The following is a 24,723-nucleotide window of genomic DNA, read 5'->3' as shown; positions in this document are numbered from 1 at the left end:
CTAGAACAAAATGTTAATATTTTTAACCTTAAATTATTTACAGTCATGTAGCCACAATAAGAAACAAAGAGGAATGAGCTGCTCACTAAATTTATCTGATTAAATTTTGAAGTTTATAATCAATATTTAAAAATAGGTATGGCATTTTATGGGTTAAAAGCAACTTATCACAAACCAACGAACCATGTTGTCTAACAAATTTCTCCAAATTCGAAAGAAGCAACTCCTGAAAAGGACAGAAGAATGCATGCTCTAAACTTAAAAGTTAACTTCTAAAATGTACGTGTTAGCTAGTGTAACATTATCCTTTTAGCTCCAGTGCAAAACTAAAGGGACAAACTTAAGACACTGAATATGTCCTGGCTGATCAATCCCACTTGAAATTTAATTTTCAATTTTTTTTTTTTTTGCCAAATTACTGCCTTATTTACATTCATGTAGTAGATAAACCATGCATTTCTCTGATACTTCACACATGGCGCAGAATCAAATAAAAAATAAAAACACTCCAAGGAGTAAGGACTGAGGTCTTGAGGTCAAACTGGGTGTGAGGTCTTTCATTTAATAACGCAACCTACATTCCTTTTTTTTTTTTTTTTTTTTTTTTTGAAAATATTGGGGGGGGGAAAAAAAAAGCTCCCTTTTCATTGAAATCTCATGAATGGTCAGATTCTCATAGTTTGAGTGAAATCTCCAACAGCAGTTAGGAGATACTAAAGTGCTGCATAGTGTGGAGCACATGACCTGTTTTTCAGATAAGTAAATGCAACAAAACCTAATGGCATCAACTGTTAGACACAACAGACTTTTGTTGCTTAAAGAAAAGTGAACAAATGGCCAACATTCTCTTTTTAAAGCAGCGGTGCAGAGTACACAGTGTTTCAAACCGAAGCTCTACTGTACCCATTACCATGTGAAGAGATTTCAATCTGAAATATTCAGTTTTTATTTCAGTTCATTTGATGCACAATATGTGTGGCGTTGATTGCTAAAGTTTGTATTAAATCTTTTAAGAATGTATGTTAATATTATTTATTTTTCGTATTTTTAAAATTAACCATATATTTCGGATTATAAGGCACACCATCGGTGTGCGTCTATTTTCTGGTCTACTTTCATAATTTAAGGTGTACCAGATTTAAGGCGCATTAAGCAACACTAGTAAGAATGAATACTTTAAAGTGAACAAGAGTGTCGCCATGTTTCCCTTCTAATTCAGCAGGTCTTAACACTGGGGGCGACGAAGTAAACAAAACTGTAATTCTTAAAAAAAAAGACTTTCTTTCAAAGTCAAATGAGCGCTGGATGTTAATCTACACAGATTGCTCTTCTGAAAACTGTTTAGTTGGGTGAGTAAAGCACTTCCGTTTATTTACAGTAAGCATAGATTTCCAGTATTTTGTCCAAAGGTGAGCACTAGCCAGCTGCATTTAGCCCTAGGTAATGGTGCCCGATAGCAGGAGACTGAAGAACCCTGAGTGGTCCAGTAACCCAGGGCACTATTAGCTAGCAGTTTGTCCCATGTAGCTTGTTTCAATTAATAGTAATTGCACAGACTACGGTCAGATAAACTCAACTCTGAACTGCTTAAAGAGCTAGCGCTGCAGTTACTGGCTAATGCTGCTGCACCCAGCCTTAGTGCTGGAGAAACTTCATTGAAGAAAAAAAACTCACCCTTATAACGCTGTATTACTGCTCCTTAATACCTGACTTGTAGAATTCATACATAAGGTGCACTGGATTATAAGACGCACGGTCACTTTTTGGTAAAATGCACCTTATAATTCCGAAAAATATGGTAGCAAACATCTGTTCCACACATTAGGAGGTCCATGGTGATAGATTTCAACTACAGCAAATACCTTTAGATGCACTGTAAGAATGTACACTACTACAAAGTTAAAGGATGTTTTATCTTTACTTCCAAAAGTTACAGCAAAGCCATATGGCAAACAATGGCAAACAATGATTTTTTTTGGAAATATTACTTAGAAATACTATTTTGATGCTGAAGTATTTATATAAGAATTTATATACTTGAGGTCAAGTACATTCTGCATGTATTACCTAAAAACCTTTAATAAGTAAACACAACATTTGCATTGTAAGGTACTGATACTATAGAGTTTAGGTCAGAAACACAGTACAGCATTTCTTTTCTTTTAAGTGCTGCTTAAAAGAGTTATAATTCTCAATTTTTGAGGTTTTCAAGGTTAGAAAACAACACGATTGTTATTCGCCTACCTTCAAAGCTGGTCCGTTGGCTAGTAACGACGCACATAATTGTCATGCAAAACAAACAAAAACAAAACAAAACAAAAAAAAAAGCAGAGACAGTTACGATCACATTGCAGAGTCATTAAAAAACGTTAACAAGCGATCCTAAAACGTTCACATTTGTTAAAACACTGAACAAAAGACGGAATGGAATCCCTTGGGGTGCTTCTGTAGTTGGGTTGAGAGGTTTGTGAGACTTCCAGGTTAATGGTCACGACTGCTGCCCGCTCCACTGAGGTTCGGACGGCTGTCGCAGGAACTCCTCCACCTGCCGGGCCATGTCCATCGTTTCCTCCAGATCAAACTCTCCCTCAGGGTCCAACATAGGGTCACTGCTACAGCGAGACACACACAGAAACAAAACACACTGTATTCATCTGCAGAATCTGAAAAGAGACATTCTTTTAAAAATAGGATCATCCGAAGCCCTGAGATTTTGACTCCTCCTGAGTTACTTTTACACCTTGTTTAACCTCTTGAGGCACTTTGGCCTTATATGGAGACACAGTCCATACCAACTATTGGTCACATGACAACAATACACTCAACAAGATGGTGGGAATCCCAAAAAAAATTCTCCAGCCAGTCCAGACCGAAACATGGGCCAAATAAAAATGTTCTCCCAATGTAAACAGCCAATTAGCCAACCCACTCATTAGGACTACCCTATCACTAGTGATGCCCCAACACACCAGGAGGGTGAAGACTAGCACATGTCTCCTCCGATACATGTGAAGTCAGACTCTGCCTCTTTTTGAACTGCTGCTGATAGCAGTAGCATTGCTGAGTGGCATCACAGTGCGCTCAGAGGAAAGCGCAGCAACTCGGATCTGATACATCAGCTCACAGACGCCTTGTGCTGATCGACATCACCCTTTAGAGTGATGTGGGGAAAGAGCTCCATCTACCCACCCGGAGAAAGCAAGGCCAATTGTGCTCTCTTGGGGCTCTGTTAGCTGATAGCAAGCTACATGAACAGGATCCGAACCGGCGATCTCTTAATCATAGTTGCAGCGCCTTAGTCCGCTGGACCACTGGTAGCCCCTAGCAAGAATCATTTTTAAATATTAAAACAAACTACTTTATCTATATGAGGACACTGTTTTTTTTGCAAAAACGACTTCCTGTACATAAACAAAGTTCCATTTTTTTTACTTGTTAGGTTCTACTAATCGCAAATAGCCACAAGAAATTAAACTATGATGCACACCAAGCAAACCTTCTCAGGAGATTTACAGAAGTGGAAAGGCTTTACTGACACAGTGAAGAGCAGTCCATAAAAATGACTGACTTGGCCTATTCGAAAAGGGCTTAGGATAAATAAATAAAGAGTAAATTAAGAGCATTAACCTCTTGCCACACCTAGGTGTATATCAGTGTACACACAAACAGTGAATGTGAAACGTACAATACTAACAAACAGTTTAAACAATAATGCAATATTTTTGCTGTCCACCCCATTACAGCAACACGTTCTGTCCTAATAATAACATACAGTCACATGTAAAATGTGAAAATGATGTGTAAATGATGAAATATTCCTTGAATAAATGCTTACATTGTAGGGTAGATTGGAAAGCTGTTTTGTTGACTGACAGTTGGCGAAGCAGCATGGTCCATGAAGCTGGAGTTTCCAGCGGACTGATCAGAATTTGATGAAAACCTAAAGGAAAAAACACAAAATTCGTCATAAACCTTGTGCATTTTAAAGGCACTATAGAAAGCTCACTTAGCATTATCACATTTAAAACTAATCTAAGTGTATATAGAGTATTTAAAACCACATGCAGGCATACTTACTCCACTTTCACCACCTGCTTGATCTCTGGTTTGACATAGCCATCGCCTACAGCTTTCGCTGGAGATCAAAACAAAAAAAATTATAATACAATAAAACATAAACAAATACAACATAAAATCTACAATAAAACAAGCACAGGAGTTTAAAGTGCAATTCAGAGGAAAAGAGACCTATACATGCTTATAGTACTAAATGCAAAAGGCTACAAACATTCAAGAGTTCAATGCTGTTTCAGATCAACTACAACAATATAAATAATATAAACAAATCACTTCAGCAGTGTTTCCCCACACCCAGGTTCTGCAGGACCACCTGCGCTCCTGCACATGTTACAGTTTTCCTGCTCAGACATACCAACTTCAACTTTTTAATGAGCTGATTAATTGGAACAGGCATGCTGCAAACAGGAAAAAACAACTACATGTGTGCACAAGGAGGTGCTCACAGAACTGAACAGGAAACCATCTGACCAAACCTTTTCTTCCCCTCATTTATACTCATAGGAAAGGTGGCGTACAGTTGGGTGGGGTGCAGTAGCGAGAGAAAACTTCATCTTTAGGTTGGTTGGGGTAAAGGAACAGCAGGTGGTTCAGGTCACTGATGCGGTCAGCCAGAGAGCGGATGGAGAAGTCTTTTGTGGTGAAGGGCATCAGATTCCACACCATTCGCTCTCCTGCAAGAAGAGGACAGGGCAGAGTAAAGAACATTTATTTTATTAAATAAAATAAATGTTAAATAAAACTTATGCTTTGATCATTATATTTTGTTCTTACAGTCAGATTTCACCTGTTTCGGCCTGCTGTTCAATTTTGCCTTGATTAAAGGAAAACTTGGAATGGACTTGGGGTATAGCTTACTTCCATTTGCCCCAAGCATTCCGAAATACAATACTGGCTTAAAATACTTGTGATAGAAGCATAGGCATAGACTATTTTAACACCATTAACAAAGCAATTCATGAATATTATAAAAGATATTTTCAGCATTTTTTATATTTTGTTTCCACAGAATTAATTTTGCAATCTGTTCCCTTTTCCTAAACAATTGTTTGACTTACACCAGGTTCACACTACACAATTTTAGCCCAGTTTTTCAGTCATCGACAGTTTTCCATTGATCGCCGACAAAAACTCCGCCCGCAGGCAAATCGGGGATTTCTCGGCGCTCACTCAGTCGTGTGCCTACTAATGTAATGCAGCTCAAACTAGTACAATCAAAAATGAACTAAATAAAGAAATAGAGAAATAAATATTTTGACAAAACAAATAACAAATGTATTTCAGAATGCTGGGGGAGAATAGAGGTGGGCTATTTTCCAGAAGTTCTTACTTATGTGTTTCACTAACCCCAAGTCCACAAGTTCACACTGTATTTCTCCTTTAATTAATTGATTGGTTAATTGTACCTGCTTTGTTGGGGTTTTCTGCCACCCATGCGATGGTGATGCCTCCGATCTCCGAGTCACTGAAGCGCAGCAGGAACGTGCCGTTAGGTTTGGATAACAGCATATCCTGCGCCTGCTGCTTATTGAGGAAACCCAGTATCGCCCTGCAACAAATTACACACATGCACATGTTTAACTGCTTATTGACAGTTTACTAAAAGAGACTGCTACCTGCTACTTGCAGAAAATATGACATGGATAAAAGAACCAATTCACAGATATGGAAAAGATGACAGTTGCTGTAAAGGAAAGTTGAAGGTCCTTTGATATCACAATTATTTAATATTATTGAGGTAGTGTCCATTTATTGTACGATAAGTTGATATTGTAAATATTATGGCAGATTCTTTATGTGTATAATTTAAAAAACAATTAAAATTACATTTTTACAGTGTTAGTTTCATATTTCCAGCATAACTACATTAAAAATTCTAAACGCTTTCTTTTGATAAACTGCAGACTCACCCATCATTCCAGTGAGACTTGAGATGTTTCTTCATAAGCTCTATGACCCCATCAAACCACTGCCAGAAGGTAAAATTTCTACCTGGTAAACTTTCCTGTAAAACATCACAATATTCAGTTGGCAGAATGATTATATCTAAAAAAACGTACTTCTCAAAAAGAATGGCAAAACAAATACACTATACATATGATAGTGTTTATGTAGAATATTTTCTGCACTAACACTTAAAATCATCAAGGTGTGTGATCAGACACTATAAGAATATGCTCAGTTAAGAACTAATATCTTTTAACAACAGTTATTTAACAGTTATTTGACAGGTTTACCAGTATGTCCACTATGGATCTTATATATTGTTTTTTTTTTGGTTTACACCTCTAGTGCGGGGCGATTTTTTCACGATTAATTCGGTTAAATCAAATTGCTATTTCAATGCGATTATCAAGATGGAGTAATCGTGATTTTACATAGCGACATTTTATCTTTTTAATCTAAAATATCTGAAAACATTACTTGTTTCTGAAGTGTGTATTCGTCTTACCTTGGTTATTGGTATTGAAAACTTTTTACAGAGGTTTTAACATTTAAATTCTTCTTTGCTGTTTAAAAGCCCCCTTTTAAACAAAATGACTGCACTGCACTTCTTAACAAAATGCAAGCACACCGTGTGTGTATGTGTACATGTTATTACTAGAAAGCTACAGGTAATGTTAATGAGTTCAGCAGTTACCCGGTTGAACTGGGACCAGGTCATGGTCATGTTCCGGTAATCTTCAGGGTTGTTGCTGGAGCTGCTGAACGCTTTCTGGGCAAGGAAAACTAGATTTTCTTCTGAAAGCCCACGATCACTCTGCACCTCCGATTTATATTTCATATTCAGAGCTTCACACAGCTGCGGCCACGTCACCTTATCAGGAACAGCGAAGGGAACTCGACCCTACAACGAACAAACAGAAAAATGTTTTATTTCATTTTAAAAATCAATTTACTACAGCAAGGGGAGCATGACATAAACATAGGTCACCTTCTATGTTATTGTAATAGGTTAAGAGTAGTGGCATCTGATCTTTTTTTAATCAGATTTAATCACAATATTCTGTCATTAATCGCACTTGTTCTTTGTAAGACAAGTTTGTTTAAATAAAGAATTATTGTAAGATATGTAAAATGCAATTATATTCATTGTAGTGGAGTTAATTAAAATACTAATATATGCTTGTATGTTTGAGGGAAGATGAATGGGAAGCCAGTGTGGGGTGCATCCAAAGAATGCATGATAAATTGAATAGAGGAAACTTTTATTTTGCCCTTTATTGTAAAAATCTCAGCTTGGTTGTAAGAGTTTCTGAATAAGAATTTAATTTGCTGGATCAGTTGATGGGTTTGTTTACTTAAGAGTGTTTTCTCCCTCTGATTGGTTTGGATTCACATAGGTATAAAAAATATACACACCAAAATGTGCACCAATAAACCACGCAAGCACACAGTCTCCTCTGATTGGTCAGAGCTGTCTGGTGCGGGAGCCATAAATTAAATATAGCGAGAAGATTCTGTGTTCCAGCGAGTATATCTGTGCAGTTTACAGCAGTTTTACCACTGAATACTGAAACTTTACCACCGTGCTTTTAAACAGTGTTTTTAAAAGTTGGGACGTGCAGCACAGATGTATTAAATGGAGTGTCACGGCTGTGAGCAGTGAATGCTGCACATACCGTGCTCTTAGTGTGTAAACAACTACAACCATCTATATATTCAAAACATGTGCACAAAACACTTAAATGAGCAAAACCCACAAACACTTACCGGCTCTGAAAAAGCATTGTCCCACAGCACTGTTGCTGTGGCATTGTTGTCCTGACTTCCATGAACGATAACCACAACAGGCAGAGATAATGTCTGTATCACCAAAATAAAAAAGGTAATAATTATATTAAGATTCTCTCATTATATGACAAACGCAGTATATTATGATTAACAATTATTAAAATTAAAATATCACCTTGACATGAAACATTAACTCATTTCCTCCCACGCTGAACTGAGACTCAAACAGAACCGTAAACTTCTCCTCAGTCACTGACTCGGCACCACGCCTGTCCGAGCGCTTGATACGCTTTAAAGACTGGTGGGGGAGAGAAATATTGATCCGATTATTAAAGGAGTGCATTTGAAAACATCCCCAGGACTTAAAATATGGTAAATATTCTTTGGAATGATGCAACAAAAGTGGAACTGCTTAGAAGGTTTGTGTCCAGTTACATCTGCCGTTAAATTAACACAATTTCAGTAAAAAAAAAAAAAAAAAAAAAAAAAAAAAACATTGCACTGAATGTAAAAAACATGGTGGTGGTAGTATTAAGATCCTGGATTGATTGCTTTAGAAGATACAGTTTCAAAACTAGTCTCTGAGACCTTTTGTTAAAGCAGCAGAGGAAGCATTTTTACACACATTCTCTACCCAGTATTTAATCAGACCACATCTGAAATAATTTACATTTTCATTCCATCGTTTTTTTTTTTTTATCATTAACAAGTGTCTAGTTGTGGTGTTTAGTATAAAATAATGCCATGTGAGCTGTCTTTTGTATATTAAAAAAAAAAAGGGTTCCGGTAAGCCGGTATAACAGTGGGGGGTTTGCATAGGATTCCGGCTCTTGCTCATGAATATTCACACATGTAAACATATCGCCTCTGATTGGCCATGAATACTAATTCACGGGTTGATGTATACACAGTGCTTTTCCTGATCGACTCGTTTTTTGTAAATATGTTTTTTTTTTACTACCTATTGTATTGATCTGTCACTCTGAAGCTAAATACATTAATTTCTTATCTCACTCACCATGTTTCTAAAGTGTGCGCTGAGGGTGCCTGTGGTTTGGTGGTACTCCATCACACAGTTATTGTTCAGGATCTCTCCACTACTGTCACTGAAACAGAACAGCACAGAGGACGATTTAAAGGATTTAAATCATTATTAGTCATATTATACATACACTTACTCTACAGGTCAACAGTTGTAGAACACCCCTGTTTTTTATTTTCTCATCTTTGCAATGACTTTATTACTGCACTTCAGCGGTCAGACCTCTAATTCTTCTCTTCCATGCTGAAACTGAGACTGAGTCCAGTGTTAAGCTTAAGGTGCTGTTGCCATGTGGGTCAGCCGGAGTCTTTTTCTAGTTTTTGAAAGTGCAATAACTTCATCTGTTCCAGCACTGTTTTACTACAACAGCTTTGCAATTTGACATGTTTTAAAATACATTTCCAAAGTTCAGTTTGTTTAAAAAAAAACAAAAAACTATGATTTCTCATTTTTTTAAATTATATTTTTATAATATAATATTTGTTTTTTTCAATACTAAAATTACTTTTTCAGATTTTAGTTGTTAATTTGTCTTCTTTAAATGCCCTTGCAGATTATTTGTATAAAATTCATAATATAAATTATTTGTATCAATTTTGTATAAAGGATTTTGTACTATTTCAGGTTATTCAGTACACCTGAAGAACTTATATGACAAAAATCAGGGTGTTCTAAAACTTTTGACCAGTAGTGTATATAGCTCAGATTTTTTGGTTGGGCAGAACACAATTTTCCTGATGGGCTTCATTTTTTATTTAATGTTGCTCAAAATCACAACCCCCAGCATTGAGCAAAATGACAAAATGACACTCAGTAGTGCTGGTTCTGTTAACGTGTTTGACTCACTTCCTGGTGTTCTCGTTCTTCAGCAGGGCTTTGGCCTGCTGCTCGTTTATGATAGTAGCTTTGACCTGAGGAGGGTTCATATGGACGTTTAGTTTCCCTCCTACCAGCAGACGCACCGTCGTTGCAAACTTCGTCTGCGTCTTCAACACCTGCGGAGGCTGCTTCTCTATTATGAAGGTACTGTGGAGAGACGACCATTCACAACATGATTAAAGATCTGAATGTGCTACTGAAAGCATATTGATTGGCTTTTCATAAACTACACAACATATTATGTTTTCTCTTTATTGAGAGGGAATCATTTCAGTATCTGCATAATTCCAGCATCTGCGTAATCAAAGCCAGTCATTCCAGCAAATGCTAATGCACACTTACAAAAAAACCTAAATAGTTTATACAAAATAAATATAAATGGCCTTAGTCTAGGCATGTGTGAAAACCGAACATAGTATATAGGTATTTGACAAAAAACTGTTGGAAAAAATGCTGAAACCTAAGGATTTTTAAAAGTCTTCATCTTCTGTCTGATGCATGTTTACACTGTGACTGTAGTTATTTAAAAAAAAAAGGATGGCATGAAGTTTGAGCTTGATCTGATGGTTAAATCACGCCTTACTCTGTTACTTTACTGGCTGGTTACAAAGCAAAAATCTGAAGACTTACCTACTTAAATAAACCAAGTTTTCCCCTTATTATCTGATTACCCAAGCTCATGTAAACATGTTAATTGGATTACTAACAAATTATAAATGTTCTATAGAAATCATAATATACAGCTCTGGAAAAAATAAAGAGACCACTTCAGTTTCTCTGATCAGTTTATCTGATTTTGTTATTTATAGGTATATGTTTCAGTAAAATCAACATTCTTCCAAAATTAAAATAAATATATTGTCATTTAGAGTTTTTTTTTTTTTTTTGCAAAAAATAACAAATGGCTAAAATAACAAAAAAGACACAGAACTTTCAGACCTTAAATCATGCAAAGAAAACAAGTTCATATTCATAAAGTTTTAAGAGTTCAGAAATCTATATTTGGTGGAAGAACCCTGGTTTTTATTCACAGTTTTAATGCATCTTGGCATGTTCTCCTCCACCAGTCTTACACACTGCTTTTGGATAACTTTATACTCCTGGTGCACAAACTTAAGCAGTTTAGCTTGGTTTGATGGTTTGTGATCATCCATCTTCCTCTTGATTATATTTCAGAGGTTTTTAATTTGGTAAAATCAAAGAAACTCATCATTTTCAGTTGGTCACTTATTTTTTTTCCAGAGCTGTAGACTATGAAGAGTACGAGAAAGCTTTCCAGTGTAAATGTGCTGCAACTCTTGAATAGCTTTTGGTTTTGATATACAGAGATCACACTCTGTCTCTCGCTCTCTCTCACCTGGTGACTAGAGCGGATATGATGTCTGTGACTGTGGCGTTTAGTTCTTTAAGCAGGTCTTCTGTAGGGCCTGGAATGGGCAGCTGCTGTGTTAGGTGCTCAACCCTCCGAATTTGCTGCCGGTTCTGCCAGATCATATCTGCCAACTTCTCACACCTATAATACAAACATAAATACCCATCAGAACCGGCACACTGTTTCAGGGTCTGGAGAGATGGTTCATTTGTAATGGAGACCACATAATTCGACAATTCAGACGTTTATCATTTTTTAACAACAAATGCACTCTCCACAGGGGAACTTGCAGTTCAGACCAGGTGTAAATATTATTGCTTTGCTTAAATAATACATTTAACAGGCTAGGCTAGCCCTGGACTTAGTTAGTGACAATATATAACTGGGACAATGCAACAACAGCCAAAAATAAATCCACCACAGGTCTTAGTGCCTTTGTTGACTGATTGCAATATGATGTGTACAAATGTCTTTCTATCGCCAGTCTTTCCATTATTAGCACATTTTAATTTCCCTTAGAAAATGTTACCTTAAGTTACCCTTAGAAAATCAAGTGATTGATTTAGTTCAAGCTTCTGTTAATGAGGTACAACCACTGGTTTACTCACACCACTCCACTGTTTCGTTCTTAACATGTGATTATAAAATAAAACCAGACCAAAATAACAAAAGTAGACCATATACACGGTTTTGTTTTGTAAAACCACTCCTTGCTGCCCTGCTGAGAACAACAGGTTCAATGTTAAGATTTAAAGTGTTTAAATATGTCAGGTCAAGAAAGACTTTCTTTATTTTATATTTTTTAATAAAAACAAGTATTTATGTTAAGTGAAATCAAGAAAGACCATATTTTATTTTTTATAAAAACAATTATTTATGTTAAATTCATTCAAGAGATTTTTTTTTTCAGGAAATAGTTCAACATAAAGTGTCAAGAGATACATTGTTGCTATTAAAAATGCATTTTTCAATAAAGGGAGTATTGGCAAAACTGGTTATAATGTTTATGTTAAGGCGGCGGGAGGTGGTGTCTGCAGTTGCTGAAAGTAACTAATAAAGTAACTTGTAAAGTAACTTAGTTACTTTTAAAATCAAGTAATCCATAAAGTAACTAAATTACTTTTTAAAGGAGTAATCAGTAATCAGTAATCGGATTACTTTTTCAAAGTAACTATACTATCACTGATCTCCATATATCCAGGATTAAAGTAAAATAACTGATATAATGATATATAAATATAATATAATATAATCTGTCACTAGTAGATATATAATGGGAAATGAGAACAGTGTGAATTTTTTTTTGCTAAAAACAGTAACAAAAAAAAACAAACAAAAAAAAAGTAGTAGGTGGGTGATCTGGCACGATATTTCAGGGTCTGATATCGTTCACGATATTCAAAAATGTTGGCGATATTATTGCATACAATACGATATTGCACACCCCTAATTGACAGGCTTGGCTGAAACTGACAGTCTGCATTACATTAAGTAGAGTTGTAGTAGAGCTGTCAGACATCTAGCAATTTAATCATAATATTATTCATCATGTGGTGTTGGTTGTAATGCTGGTCGCATTAACAGACGCTCTGTACGAATTTCTCTGCATTCAAGTTTGACCGTCTGAACAAAATTTACTATTTAACGTTTAAAAGTTTGTAAACCCTGGTTAAACAAATGTTATATATTAGTTTAAAACATGAATTTGGTTGCAAAAACATATACAGTACACACAGAAAACAGAAAGGGTTTAGAAAGTGGGACATAGAACCAGTTCACACTGACAGTTAGTCAAAATGAAAGGAAAACTACTCTGAGCTTCGAGACGTGCTGGAAACATATCCTTCCTGCTCAGTTAACGGTTTGTAAACTAACCACAGTAAACCGTTAACTAGTGGGCAGGGAAAATGAAACTGAAACCGAGGTTAGCATTGAGGTTAGTGCTTTGTTGTTAATATACACATGTTTACCAGGACTGAAGAATGTCCAGAGATCCTTCAGGAGGTCCTCCGTTTCCAGCAAGCTGCTGCCGCCTCTTCCACTGAATCAGCTCATCATCCACTATCACTGTCTGCTGCTTCCTCAACAACGCCAGCGTCCTCTGCTGTTTCTCTGCTAGGTCCTACATAGACACACACACACACACACACACACACACACGTAAATACACAAAGACAAAAAGAGAGAGAGAGAGAGAGAGAGAGACGAGAGACGAGAGACAAGAGAGAGACAGGCACATGTCCAGACAGACAGAAAGAGATAAATAAAACAGACACACACACAGAAAGAGAGACTGAGAGAGAGAGCGACAGAAACAAGCTCAGACAGACAGACACCTTTCCAGAGAGAGAGACAGAGACACACAGACACACACACAGACACACACACACAGACACACACTCAAAGAGAGACAGACACAGGTCCAGACACACAGACGCAAACACAAAAAAGACACACGCCCAAACAGACAGACAGACACATGTCCAGAGAGAGACACACAGACACACACACACACACACACAGAAAAAGAGACAGAGAGGGAGAGACAGACAGACATGTCCAAACAGACAAACACATGCCAGGACAGACAGAGACACGCTCAGACAGACAGATACATTGTTTAGAGACGCTGTTCATCAGCTGATACTGAAACTGTGGATAGTGTATCTGTGGATACTGATCAGGCTGTGTGTTACCTGTCTGTATTTCTGCAGGGTGTTTGCCTCTCGGGTTAGCCACGCCTCTAGAGTAGCTTTTCGACTCTGCAAGCTCGTCTCCCTCTGCACTCGCTCTGCCGGTGGCAAACTCGTCAAACTACTCAACTGAGCTACAGAGAAAGATACAGAGTCAGAGAGTAAATAAGCAAAATCACAGTGAGACAATATTTACAGTGCCTTGCAAAAGTATAGGGCCCTCTTGAACTTTTCAACCTTCCAAACATAAAGATATGAAACTGTAATTTTTTTTGTGGAACAAAATTTGGAAGAGTGGCAATAAAAAAGGGAGGTGTTCCTGACAGGTCCAGCTGGGCGGAGACCATGGGGCAGACCCAGGACCAGGTGGAGAGATTCCATCTCCACTGGGAACGCCTAGGGAACCCCTGGAGTTGGAAGATGTTGCCCGGGACGGGGAAGTTTGGGGCTCCTCGCTAGAACTGCTACCCCCGCGACCCAACTTCGGAAAAGCAGTAGAGGATGGATGGATGGATGGATGGATGGATGGATGGCCCCGCCCCAATTTCAGTAGTGGGTTCTGATTGGACAACTATTACATTTTATGCAGTGTGAGCCCCTATGTCACAGCATGTCAGTCACACCGTACAGCAAGCATTGTTCGTACACGACAACAATTCTAACACACAGTGTGAGCTCTCCAACATGGAACCGATTAAAAAAATACAATAAAATTAATCACACAGTGTGAGCTCTCTACAATCCATCCCATAAACATAAAATAACAATCACACAGTGTCCGCCTGGATTTAGATATCTAGAAACTGAAGTAGTTAAAAATCAGATCTGACAACAGTTAAAACATAATGGGTTGGTTTCTTAGACAGAGATAAAGCTTTTAAGATTTGTCACATACTATAATTTGATTTCAATAGAAAATCTCTATTTAAAATGCTGTGTAGTCCAGGACTAGGCTAAATCCTTGTCTTGGAAACTGACTTTATATACCCAAATGTTTGTGGACACCCTTCTAACATTCTAATGCATTCATGATACTAAACGTTTCATACTTATATACTCATATGCCTACACAGATGTGCAAATGCACACACACATACACAACCACAATTGTCTAGTCCATGCAGATAAATATGAACCCCCCAGGCACCATGCCTTCCTAGAGAAGTATAAAGCATGCTTCACTGAGCTGTAAAACTATATTCTCTGGAACAATTGAGCAGAATAACACTCTCGACACTAAATGTAATCAGTTAAAGGCATTTCTAGACAGTAATACTTTACACAGTAATATGCAATACCTACCCTGTATTCTCAGACTCTCCTGGTACTGAATGATAAAATATTCCTGGCTGTGCTGCAGCTTTCTCAGGTCATTCTCTGTGTCCTGTGTCATCACCCTCAGTTCCTCGAACGCTTGATTGATTTGCTGGTATTTCTGTGGCGTGCCGTCCGTCAGTCCCACCCCCGGACTGCTTGCCTGCCAATGAGAGAGAACGAAAGAAACAGAGACAGAAAATATCAGCCTGGAAAGATGTTTGTCCCAGATGTTTTTAGTTTTTTTTTTTTTTTTTTTAGCATTTTTTCCTTAATATTGCAGTACACATAGAGCCGCAGGTCATATTGTTGCTTTCTGGTTTACATATTGTAGCTTCTTCTGTAAGTGGACCAACTGTATCTGCATCGAAATTCTTTTCCGCCTAGATGCTAATGATGAGGGTGACAGACCAGGTTGTAATACTCTGTGGAACAGATTGAAAACAGTAAAATCTGATATTTTTTAGTTATGCAAAGAATACAGTAAACTCTCCAGACTCATGGGGGAACTAGGAGAAAAATCATATCATCTGTAAATAAGATAGAGAAAAGAGAAAGAGAAAAAGCATGCAGGTGGTACAAAACAACTTGGCTGTTTTTTTCTCCATTTTTTACCCAAACTACATTAAAACCCAGTTCGCATAGCTGAAAGCGCCTACCTTCGCCTTAAAATGTTATAGCATGTGTGTAAATGGATATTTTCTTTGTATCAGGAATTCTATTCTATCTTCTAGCATAATTACCCACATTTTAAACATAACTGACATCTCCTGACAAAGTAAATTACCAACCAATGCTTTTCATAATGATTTGAAGCAGTTGATTGTGTTGTTGTTATTATATTATACACAGACTATTCAAAACAATTGAAGCACCACACAGTGGAATACAATGCAGTTAAGATGATTGCATTTTAATGTGGTTTGGGTTCAATTCTGACATGAATTCAAAATGTGATTTTAAAAATGTAAATGCTTGTGTATTGCTTTTCAATAAAGGGATCAAGTGCAGTGAAATGTAATGTAAGTAGGGGTTTTGCATTTCATTTTGGCACATATTCTGCAAGTTAGTGTGGAAAAGCAATGTATTTTGTGGACTGCATTTACTGTACAGTGGTGTGAAAAATCTCTTCCTGATTTCCTGTTTTTTTGCATGTTTGTCACACTTAAATGTTTCTGAACATCAAACCAATTTAAATATCAGTCAAAGACATCACAGGTAAACACAAAATGTTTTTTTAAATGAAGGTGTTTATTATTAAGGGATATTATTACCTGGCACTGTGTGAAAAAGTGATTGCCCCCTATATATTATATATAAACCTAATAGCTGGCCGAGCCACCCTTAGCAGCAACAACTGCAACCAAGCGTTTGCGATAACTTGAAGTGAGTCTTTTACAGCGTAGTGGGGGAATTTTGGCTCCACTCATCTTTGCAGAATTGTTGTAATTCAGCCACATTGGAGGGTTTTCGAGGATGAATGGCCTTTTTAAGGTCATGCCACAGCATCTCAATTGGATTCAGGTCAAGACTTTTGTTTTTCTTCAGCCATTCAGAGGTGGACTTGCTGGTGTGTTTTGGATCATTGTCCTGCTGCAGAACCCAAGTTCGATTCAGCTTGAGGTCACGAACAGACGGACAGACATGCTCCTTTAGGACCTTTTGGTAGACAGCAGAATTCACTGTTCCATTTATCACAGCAGGAAATCAGCCCCAGACCATCACACTACCACCACCATGTTTTACTGTTGGTAAAATGCTCTTTTTCTGGGATGCAGTGTTTGTTTGTTTTTACACCAGATGTACTGGGACACACACCTTCCAAAGATCTCTTTTGTTGGACTTGTTGTCAGGCAGGTCCTATTTAAGTGATATCTTGATTGAGAACAGGTGTGGCAATAATCAGGCCTGGGTGTGGCTAGAGACTCAGGTGTACTCAGGTGTCAGAAATCAGTGACGGTATGTTGTAACAAGGGGGCGATCACTTTTTCACACAGGGCCACGTAGGTTTGGATTTTTTTCTCCCTTAATAATAAACACCTTCATTTAAAATAGTATTTTGTGTTCACCTGTGTTGTCTTTGACTAATATTTAAATTGGTTTGATATTATAAAACATTTAAGTGCAACAAACATGCAAAAAAATCAGGAAGTGGGAAGTGTTTGCTTTTCAATTTGGCATTCATTCTTCTCCATTTCCCACGTTATGTTTAAAAACAGCTTTAAACACAGCGAGAAAGCTACTGCAATTCCATCTAAATATTGTGTTTGTGTGTGTGTGTGTTTTACTTACATTTGATGCTTCCTGTACTAGTCTCTGCTCTGTGTAGAGGATGTGTTTGATACAGCGCACAAGTTCCATGGGACAAGGGTCATATGCACTCTAAACACACACAAAAATAAAAACCATACGTATAAAAAACAAAATATATGTCTCTTACAATTAGATCTACTATTGAATTCACCCTCTATGCAAAATCAAATGTGATTTGTTAACAAAAAGTTTGCATTTTGGTTCTGCACACTTACTACAAGTTAAAACGACATCCAGCACGTTGTGATCTACAAGCTTCAGTAACACGCTCAGTGCTTAGACCTCCTCAACTGCCACATTCTATTTTTAGTTTCAGCCAAAAATTATAAAAACAATGGCAATAATTTACCAAATATCTGAAAAAGATCCTGACACTGCTGCAGCTGAATCATCTGACGCAATCTCTACCTGAAATAGGGTGGGTAATAGGGGTGGGCGATACGGCCCTAAAATAATATCATGATGTTTCACTGTATTTTTTTTTTTTTGCCATAACAACTTTGGTGATATAAAAAAAACGCTGAATTAAATACACTATTACACCGAAATAAAAAATATATATATGACATGACATGATATGGCACACCCCTAACTGTGATATTAAAAAAATAAAAGACTTATCAGGTTTGTAACAGAAGTCAATCCAGATCCAGAATGTCATGATACTAATAATAATTACTAATACTAATAATGCACTCCAAATATCTTTATATATCCAGGATTAAAGTAAAATAAATGATACTGGACAAATATTATCTGTATCTATTAGATATTTAATAGGATATTAGAACAGTGTTATTTTTCTTTTGCTAAAAACAGCAAAACATTTGTATCCTGATGTGATAATTAGGGGTGGGAGATATGGCACAATATTTCAGGGTATAATATTGTTCATAATATTCACAAATGTTGGTGATATTATTGCATACAATACGATATGGCACACTCCTAGTGGTTACCTTTAACTGTGATGCGTAATGGCCCAGTTTAATTTTTAGCAAGAACCCGTCTTCCCCCATCTGATGTTCAGCTTTCCTTTGCAGTTCCTGAATCAGAGTGTCCAGCAAGCGCTTGGCTTTAAACTCCTCCTGCTGTTTCTCCACATCTATCGCATCCCTGGGAACAGAGACACACACACACACACATATATACATTTAAAAATCTAACTGGTGAAGGCTTCTGCAAAATTTTATTTCTTATTGTCTTGATCTCATTTAACTTTTTATTATTAATGTTATATTTATTGCTATTAAACTCTATCGACTATAATCAGTATAAAAACACCAACAAATCAGATATGTTCTGTCTACCTGGAAAAACACCCTCAAACCTGTATTTCCAGCAAGATTTATGACAGTAACGATCTCCTAACTGGACTACCGAAAATATAAACAGCTTCTGCTAGAAATTAAGCATAGAAATGTATACATTTTTACCATGGCTGAGACTCGATCCACTGCGCCAGGTAGTGTCGCACCTCTATGGGAAAATGCTGGCCATAGAGTGCCTGCATCTGGTGCAGTGCATCCCCCTTTAACTGCTGAGCCTGGATCCATAATGCCATCTCCACCTGCAGACAAACACTGCTAACTTAATAAACAGATCAAATTCAGACATCAAACAAGCTGCTATGGGGATATTTGATTCATATATACTTATATACATCGCTAGACAAGAACAATTGTTTCTGAATATGCCCAACATTTTAAAGTGACCCTCTGTATGTTTTTGGTAAGAATGTGTAATTGCCCCAAGCATGCAAAAAAAAAGAAAATACTTTTAAACAGGCATTCTGATTCCGAGTGGATAAATCAGGTGTTTTTAGTGAGGATTCTGTTGTGCTCTCTTTCAGGTCACCAGCTCTTTTTTTTAGTTCTAATTATGCGTGTCTTTGTTTTAGCAATGCATGAATGAGTAAATGAAGACTAAGTTCTGATTTTTGTTCTGATATCTCTATGTTTGAAGTAGCTCTTGTATCAGAGCTATTAGCAGTGCCACAGTTGCTCAGGTAGCCAGCAAAAGCTGTTACAGCCAGAAAAAAGGTCCAAAGAGCTAACTGACATCTTGTTTTTAGAATGAATATACACAGAAAAAAACAACAGAAGTGTATGTTCCGTAGATTCGTTATTGGTTGTAACTGTAATGCTTCTTAGCAATAAATCTCATTTTGTTGGAAAGCATGTTAATTTCTTTTTAATTGAGCCCCATTTGTAAGGATAACGCATCTGAAGGATAAGCAGTAGAGCCGAGTATGTGGGTTGCGCCCGTGAAAAATTAGCCAAATCTTCCCTGCCATTGCTAAAAAGCTTATATTGCTGTTGATATTGACACTTGTTTTGAGCTTTTGATGCCCCCAGGTGCACTTGACTGGCAGCACCTGTAAGCATGGGCCCTGTTACAGTGGTCAGTCTATGCCTGCTCCAAGAATCAGCATCATGCCATGTTTGACTGCTCTGGACAGGACACATGCGAGAGGGCATCTTCAACCTGGTATACAGCAAAACCAAGTAGCCGCATTATTTGGAGTGAGCCCTAGTACCTCCAAAATGAAGGCCATGTTCCATATAGTGGGGGTAGGGGTGTAACGGTACGTGTATTCTTTATGAAACCGTCACGGTACACCCATTTTTTTTGTCCCTCTCTCCCTCTCTCTCTGTAATGCTGTTGTTTTTGTTCTTAATAAAGTGCCACAATCAGGCTCATTGTTTGTTTGTTCCAACAAAATCCAAAAGATGGAGCCTCTCATGATGACAGTGGGAGAAAACCCTGGTTTTAAGCATTTAATTATAAAAGAGCTCGAGCCCTGTTACAACATTTCACCCCAAAAAACAAAGCATGATTATAATGAAGTTCCAGTTGTATTATAAAGTTAAAGGTGTGGCCATACAGAATGCCCAGCCTCTTCATTTTTTCCACCAACCTAACCAAACTGTGGGGTTTATATCGAGGTGTGAACCGAAACGTGAATGTTCTGTACCCCTACACCCCTAAACGAAGGGTGGTCAGAGACCGGCTGCAAAATGGGCGTCCCAAGAAGACAACACCCCAGAATTTTGTAATAGGCAAATCCCACATACACAGCTCTACTGCTCATCCCACAAATCCATTTAAAAGGGAGAATAACAGGATTTCCAATAACGTAAGCTAAGAAGCATTTTTACAATGAGCAAATAATCTACCAAACACAAATGACCCTACGTTTAATGTGGCTTTGAAAATAGCAGACATTTGAAAACGATGCCCAGCCCTAATGCTGACCTTCAGCTGCTATCGGCACAACTAGCAAGCTGATTGGCTCTTTTTGTTAAGGGCATGAATTCATACACCATGTTGAGAGTTATAAGAATTCACATTTGTTTTTTAACATTACTTAACTGTCAAGTAGGGATGGGCGATATGGCCCTAAAATAATATCACAATATTTCATGGTATTTTTGCGATAACGATACTCTTGACAATATGACAAAACACTGATTTGTTTTTTTTAAGGATACACTACTGCACAATACTAATAATGCACTTCATATACCTCCATATTTCTATGGCTGCAGTAAAACATTTAATGATACTGGACAGATATAATCTGTCTCTAGTAGATATTTAATGGGAAATGAAAACAGTGTGAAACAGCAAAAAAACTCGTACCCTGATCGTTCACGATACTGAAAAATGTATTACCGCGTACAATATGATATGGCACACCCCTAACGTCAAGAAAAAAAAAATCTTAACTGGCTTGAGAAATGTGTGATGACGTAGCCATGCAGTCGCATTATGCAAACTGGTGTTCATTGCTATGAAGCTAATCTAGCTAACAGGTAAAGCCTATTAAGCAATCTATCAATATTAAACAGTTCTTGGCTGAGCTGATATATTTTGAACGAAGGAGGTAAAGTAACTGATTCATTTGATTAATCACTTTCTTCACTGTCAGGCATAAAGAAGTGATTCCACATCTTTTTGCAGAGTAAAGACAATCTGATAAGGTTTTAAGTCATTCCGATCATTTAATTTTAAGCAAGCCAAAAATTTGTTGAAAATTTACACATTCAGATGCATCCAGCATTCAAAATAAAATAACTACATTTACCCACGACGACAAGAGTCAAAGCCAAAAGTTAAGTTGCAAAAAAAGAATACTCAAGAATCAAGAATACTAATTCCTTTAACCACAACAACTGTATCCACTCCAGAAGCTTCTGATCCCAAAAAATCTACACCACTACTGCACATGTTTAACACAAGACTTCAATGTTGCATAGTATGAAATTTGAATGGCATTTGTTATTTGTGCCTCAATTCCAGCTCTAAATAACACTCAACCTTTTTTTTAATATGGTGCAAGTCTAAAAAGCAGAATCAGATGGACACTAACAAACAAACGGAAGCTAACAAAATAAAACATGAAATATATTGGGTTTATACTGTCTGTAATCAAATAAAAGTAAAAGTAAGTGTGAGAACTTGAAAATCACAAGGCATGCATAGGCTCTGTGGTGGTTTTGGATAGAAAATTAAGCCGTGAACGTGTACATTTACACTGAACCCACACTAAATGACTGTTTAGCTAGCGTTATATCTCTTAACCAGAAATTATGAAAAAATTATGGGGAATTCCCCTTTCAGAGTGAGACAGTGACTGGGGCAGAGTTTAGTCATATTTTACTATCTTTATTTCTGCCTCATGGCACCAACATGTTGGACTGGCACACTTAACAGTGCTTGATTTGAACATCTTAAATTTGGCTCATCAGCGTTCAGTCCCACATTTCCTAAAACCAACACTGCGTTCAGATTCACAAACTAACTATTACAGAAATAGTGCAATAATGAACACTAGTTGACACACCATATTGTCCACTAGCTAGCCCACGATTTCTGTAATAGGGAACGACTTTAAACGCAGTCACAGGGTAACTAAAATAGTTAGCTAGCTAGTTAGCTAACCTGTGGAGGGATGTCTGATTAAGCTAACGTTACATTTTGCCTTTATGTTTTTTTTTTTTTTGCTACTAAAATACATAAATACAGCTAGCTATTCTACATAATTCAAAAAACTCAGGTTAGCTGACTAGCTAGTTAGGTTACAATAAACCCAATAATAACAACGAATAAGCTAACGCTAACAGGTGTTCCGTCGAGTTATGCTACCCATCGATACGTGCTTCCTAAAGGTACTGCGCATGCGCTGACCTACACTTATTTTTTTATTTACTTCTCGTGTTTTTTTTAAATATATCTATTGTTTTTGTGTCATTGCACAAAAGTGTAAATGTAAATAATTATAATCAATACAATAGTCATAATGCACAAAACAAAAAAACAAAATCAGTTTGTAATGACCTCTTATTGCCATAACTGTACCATGATATAGTGATTTACGCTATTCAAATACACTATCTACATCTACTGGGACTTCTTCTGGGAGCATGCGATAATATGATGCTTCTTTTGTATTTTTTTTTTACAGTTAAAAGGGTATCATGGTTTGACAGGATAGCATAATTCGACAGAACACCGGCAAGCTAAGCTGGTTTCAAAGCCCAAACTGCCAACTTTTCACTCATTTTTAATTTTCTCTTCTCTTCCTAGGCTTGGGATTTAACAACTTGGCTAAATAAAATAAAACTAACCAAACTGCTTAAATGTTACCATATCGTGTCAGCTAGGTAGTTAGGTTACCTTTTTACAGATATTTTTAAAAACAGTCTGTGAGCTGCTGACAGGCAAACCAGGGGGAGTTACTAGCTAACTTACTAGCTTAGCTAGCCTGCTAAACATCTTCCAAAGAGAGTTTCACTGCATTCGGGGTTAGCTAGCTCACGTTAGCTTTCTTTTTTTAAGCTAACTGCTAACTTGTTGTTACGTTAATATAAGCTAACTAGCTAAGCAGTTTAAATTACATTACCGAGACATTAGTGGAAGCAGCTCTAGCTAGCTAGGTTAACTAGCGTAAACGTTTATTGGCCAGCCAGGCTAGTAACGTAAAGCAACGTTAGCTAAGCTAACTAGCGAACTTTAAACTTATGAAGGTAGCAGTGAAGCAGCTGCGCTTCAACGATAAAATAGGCTCAGGCCAAATTAGCTAGGTCATATGTAATAAACGGAACAGAATAATGTTAAATGTATCAGTTTTAGCCTAAAGCTAACGCTAAACTACCGACAAGCAGTGTTAACAGTTAGCTTAGCTAGCTTCAACAGTTAGCTAAGCTAGCTTAGCGTTAGCTAGCTGTGTGCTGTGCGCGGCCTGTCATGACAGCTCGTAAACAGATGAAACTTTGGGACCTGCTGAGAATATTTAAACATTCAGAGCGGGTTTCTCAGAGCGCACAGAGCTGAGGTGTGCAGTGTGCTGTTTATAAACACGCAGATCTCCTAAATAAAGACGCAGCGCTGGTTAAACAGGCAGTGAAACGCTGTCGTAAAGCTCCAGGAGCTCAACTCAGAAACTAAAAGTGGGCAAAAGGTTCCCTCAAATCAGAACCAACACATAACTTCCAGAACCCACAGAACTCACGCAGACACAGAGCACACAGCAGCGGGACGGGCGGAGCTCACCGATCCGCTGTAACTTACTTCTCTTTACCGCGGACACGCCGTCAGCCCATACATTAAGATCAGACTTTCAGAAAGGCAACAAATCTGCTGCCATCAGAGCGACGTTAGGAGTTTTACTTTTCCGGACTGCTGTTGTTTCTGTAGGAGGGACCAGAGCGGGACCAGCGATTCCCTCCAGGGGGCGATACCGAGCCTACAGCAGGCTGAACACTGAACACACAGCGCCACGCCTCCTGGGCCCTCCTGCGCCATGAATGGTCGAGAGCGCCCCGCCTCCTCTGGTCTGATTGGTCAGCACGAATGGCAAACAGCGCCTCGCCTCCTGTGTCGTGATTGGTCAGTACTACCCCTCCTTCTACAGGACGGAGCTACAAGCTACAGAATTTAAAGGGTCTGAACCAAATGTCTCTGTCCAATAAATAAATAAACAATAAAAAGTTAAATACAAAAAAATCCTTGGCAGATAAAATTGTAGATTTGTAGATACATATAAAAGCAAATATAGCCTTTTATCTTTTAACTTTGGCTTATACTTTTGCTTATACCAGTCTTATATTGGTAAACAATGTCTTAACAAAAAATTCGACATTTGTGAATAAAGTATTTATTTAATTAATTTAAGTATCAATAATTTGGAAAATAAGAAAAATGCGAGTAGATGCCGTCAGACAATCTCGTGAGAGAAGAATCTTTTTTTTTGGAGTGAGCCCAAAAATGAATGGGTTCATGTGGAGCAACTG

The 24,723-nt window shown here is 37.5% G+C and overlaps 1 protein-coding gene across 2 annotated transcripts; it reads right to left on the bottom strand.

The window, feature by feature from the left end:
- Positions 1-620: 620 nt before the first annotated feature.
- Positions 621-24,159, bottom strand: stat5b (signal transducer and activator of transcription 5b). 2 transcript variants are annotated; one of them, XM_022685437.2, is made up of 19 exons: positions 24,002-24,159; positions 18,862-18,995; positions 18,385-18,541; positions 17,405-17,494; positions 15,101-15,275; positions 13,802-13,932; positions 13,076-13,227; positions 11,091-11,246; positions 9,701-9,880; positions 8,831-8,918; positions 7,988-8,110; positions 7,792-7,884; positions 6,719-6,925; positions 5,988-6,082; positions 5,484-5,626; positions 4,596-4,751; positions 4,078-4,135; positions 3,836-3,940; positions 621-2,612 (listed from the first exon to the last, which is right to left on the bottom strand). In XM_022685437.2, the coding sequence occupies exons 2-19, from the start codon at positions 18,987-18,989 to the stop codon at positions 2,489-2,491; spliced, it is 2,361 nt and encodes a 786-aa protein (XP_022541158.1). In that variant the 5' UTR covers positions 18,990-18,995; positions 24,002-24,159; the 3' UTR covers positions 621-2,488. The 2 variants fall into 2 exon arrangements, with proteins under 2 accessions (XP_022541158.1, XP_022541159.1); XM_022685438.2 differs by having other exon boundaries at positions 621-2,609.
- Positions 24,160-24,723: the final 564 nt, after the last annotated feature.

Source organism: Astyanax mexicanus, chromosome 15 (assembly GCF_023375975.1).
Source record: "Astyanax mexicanus isolate ESR-SI-001 chromosome 15, AstMex3_surface, whole genome shotgun sequence".
Taxonomy (NCBI): domain Eukaryota; kingdom Metazoa; phylum Chordata; class Actinopteri; order Characiformes; family Acestrorhamphidae; genus Astyanax; species Astyanax mexicanus.
Note: the sequence above shows the minus strand (reverse complement) of the source record. Positions and strands in the feature narration are given on the sequence as shown.

Coding starts and splice junctions, on each gene's coding strand:
- stat5b (XM_022685437.2), bottom strand. CDS start 18,989: ATGGCATTATGGATCCAGGCTCAGCAGTTAAAGGGGGATGCACTGCAC. Junction 8,919..9,700: donor AAGAACGAGAACACCAGGAA/GTGAGTCAAACA, acceptor GTTCTGTTTCAG/TGACAGTAGTGGAGAGATCC. Junction 7,885..7,987: donor AGTTAATGTTTCATGTCAAG/GTGATATTTTAA, acceptor TTGGTGATACAG/ACATTATCTCTGCCTGTTGT.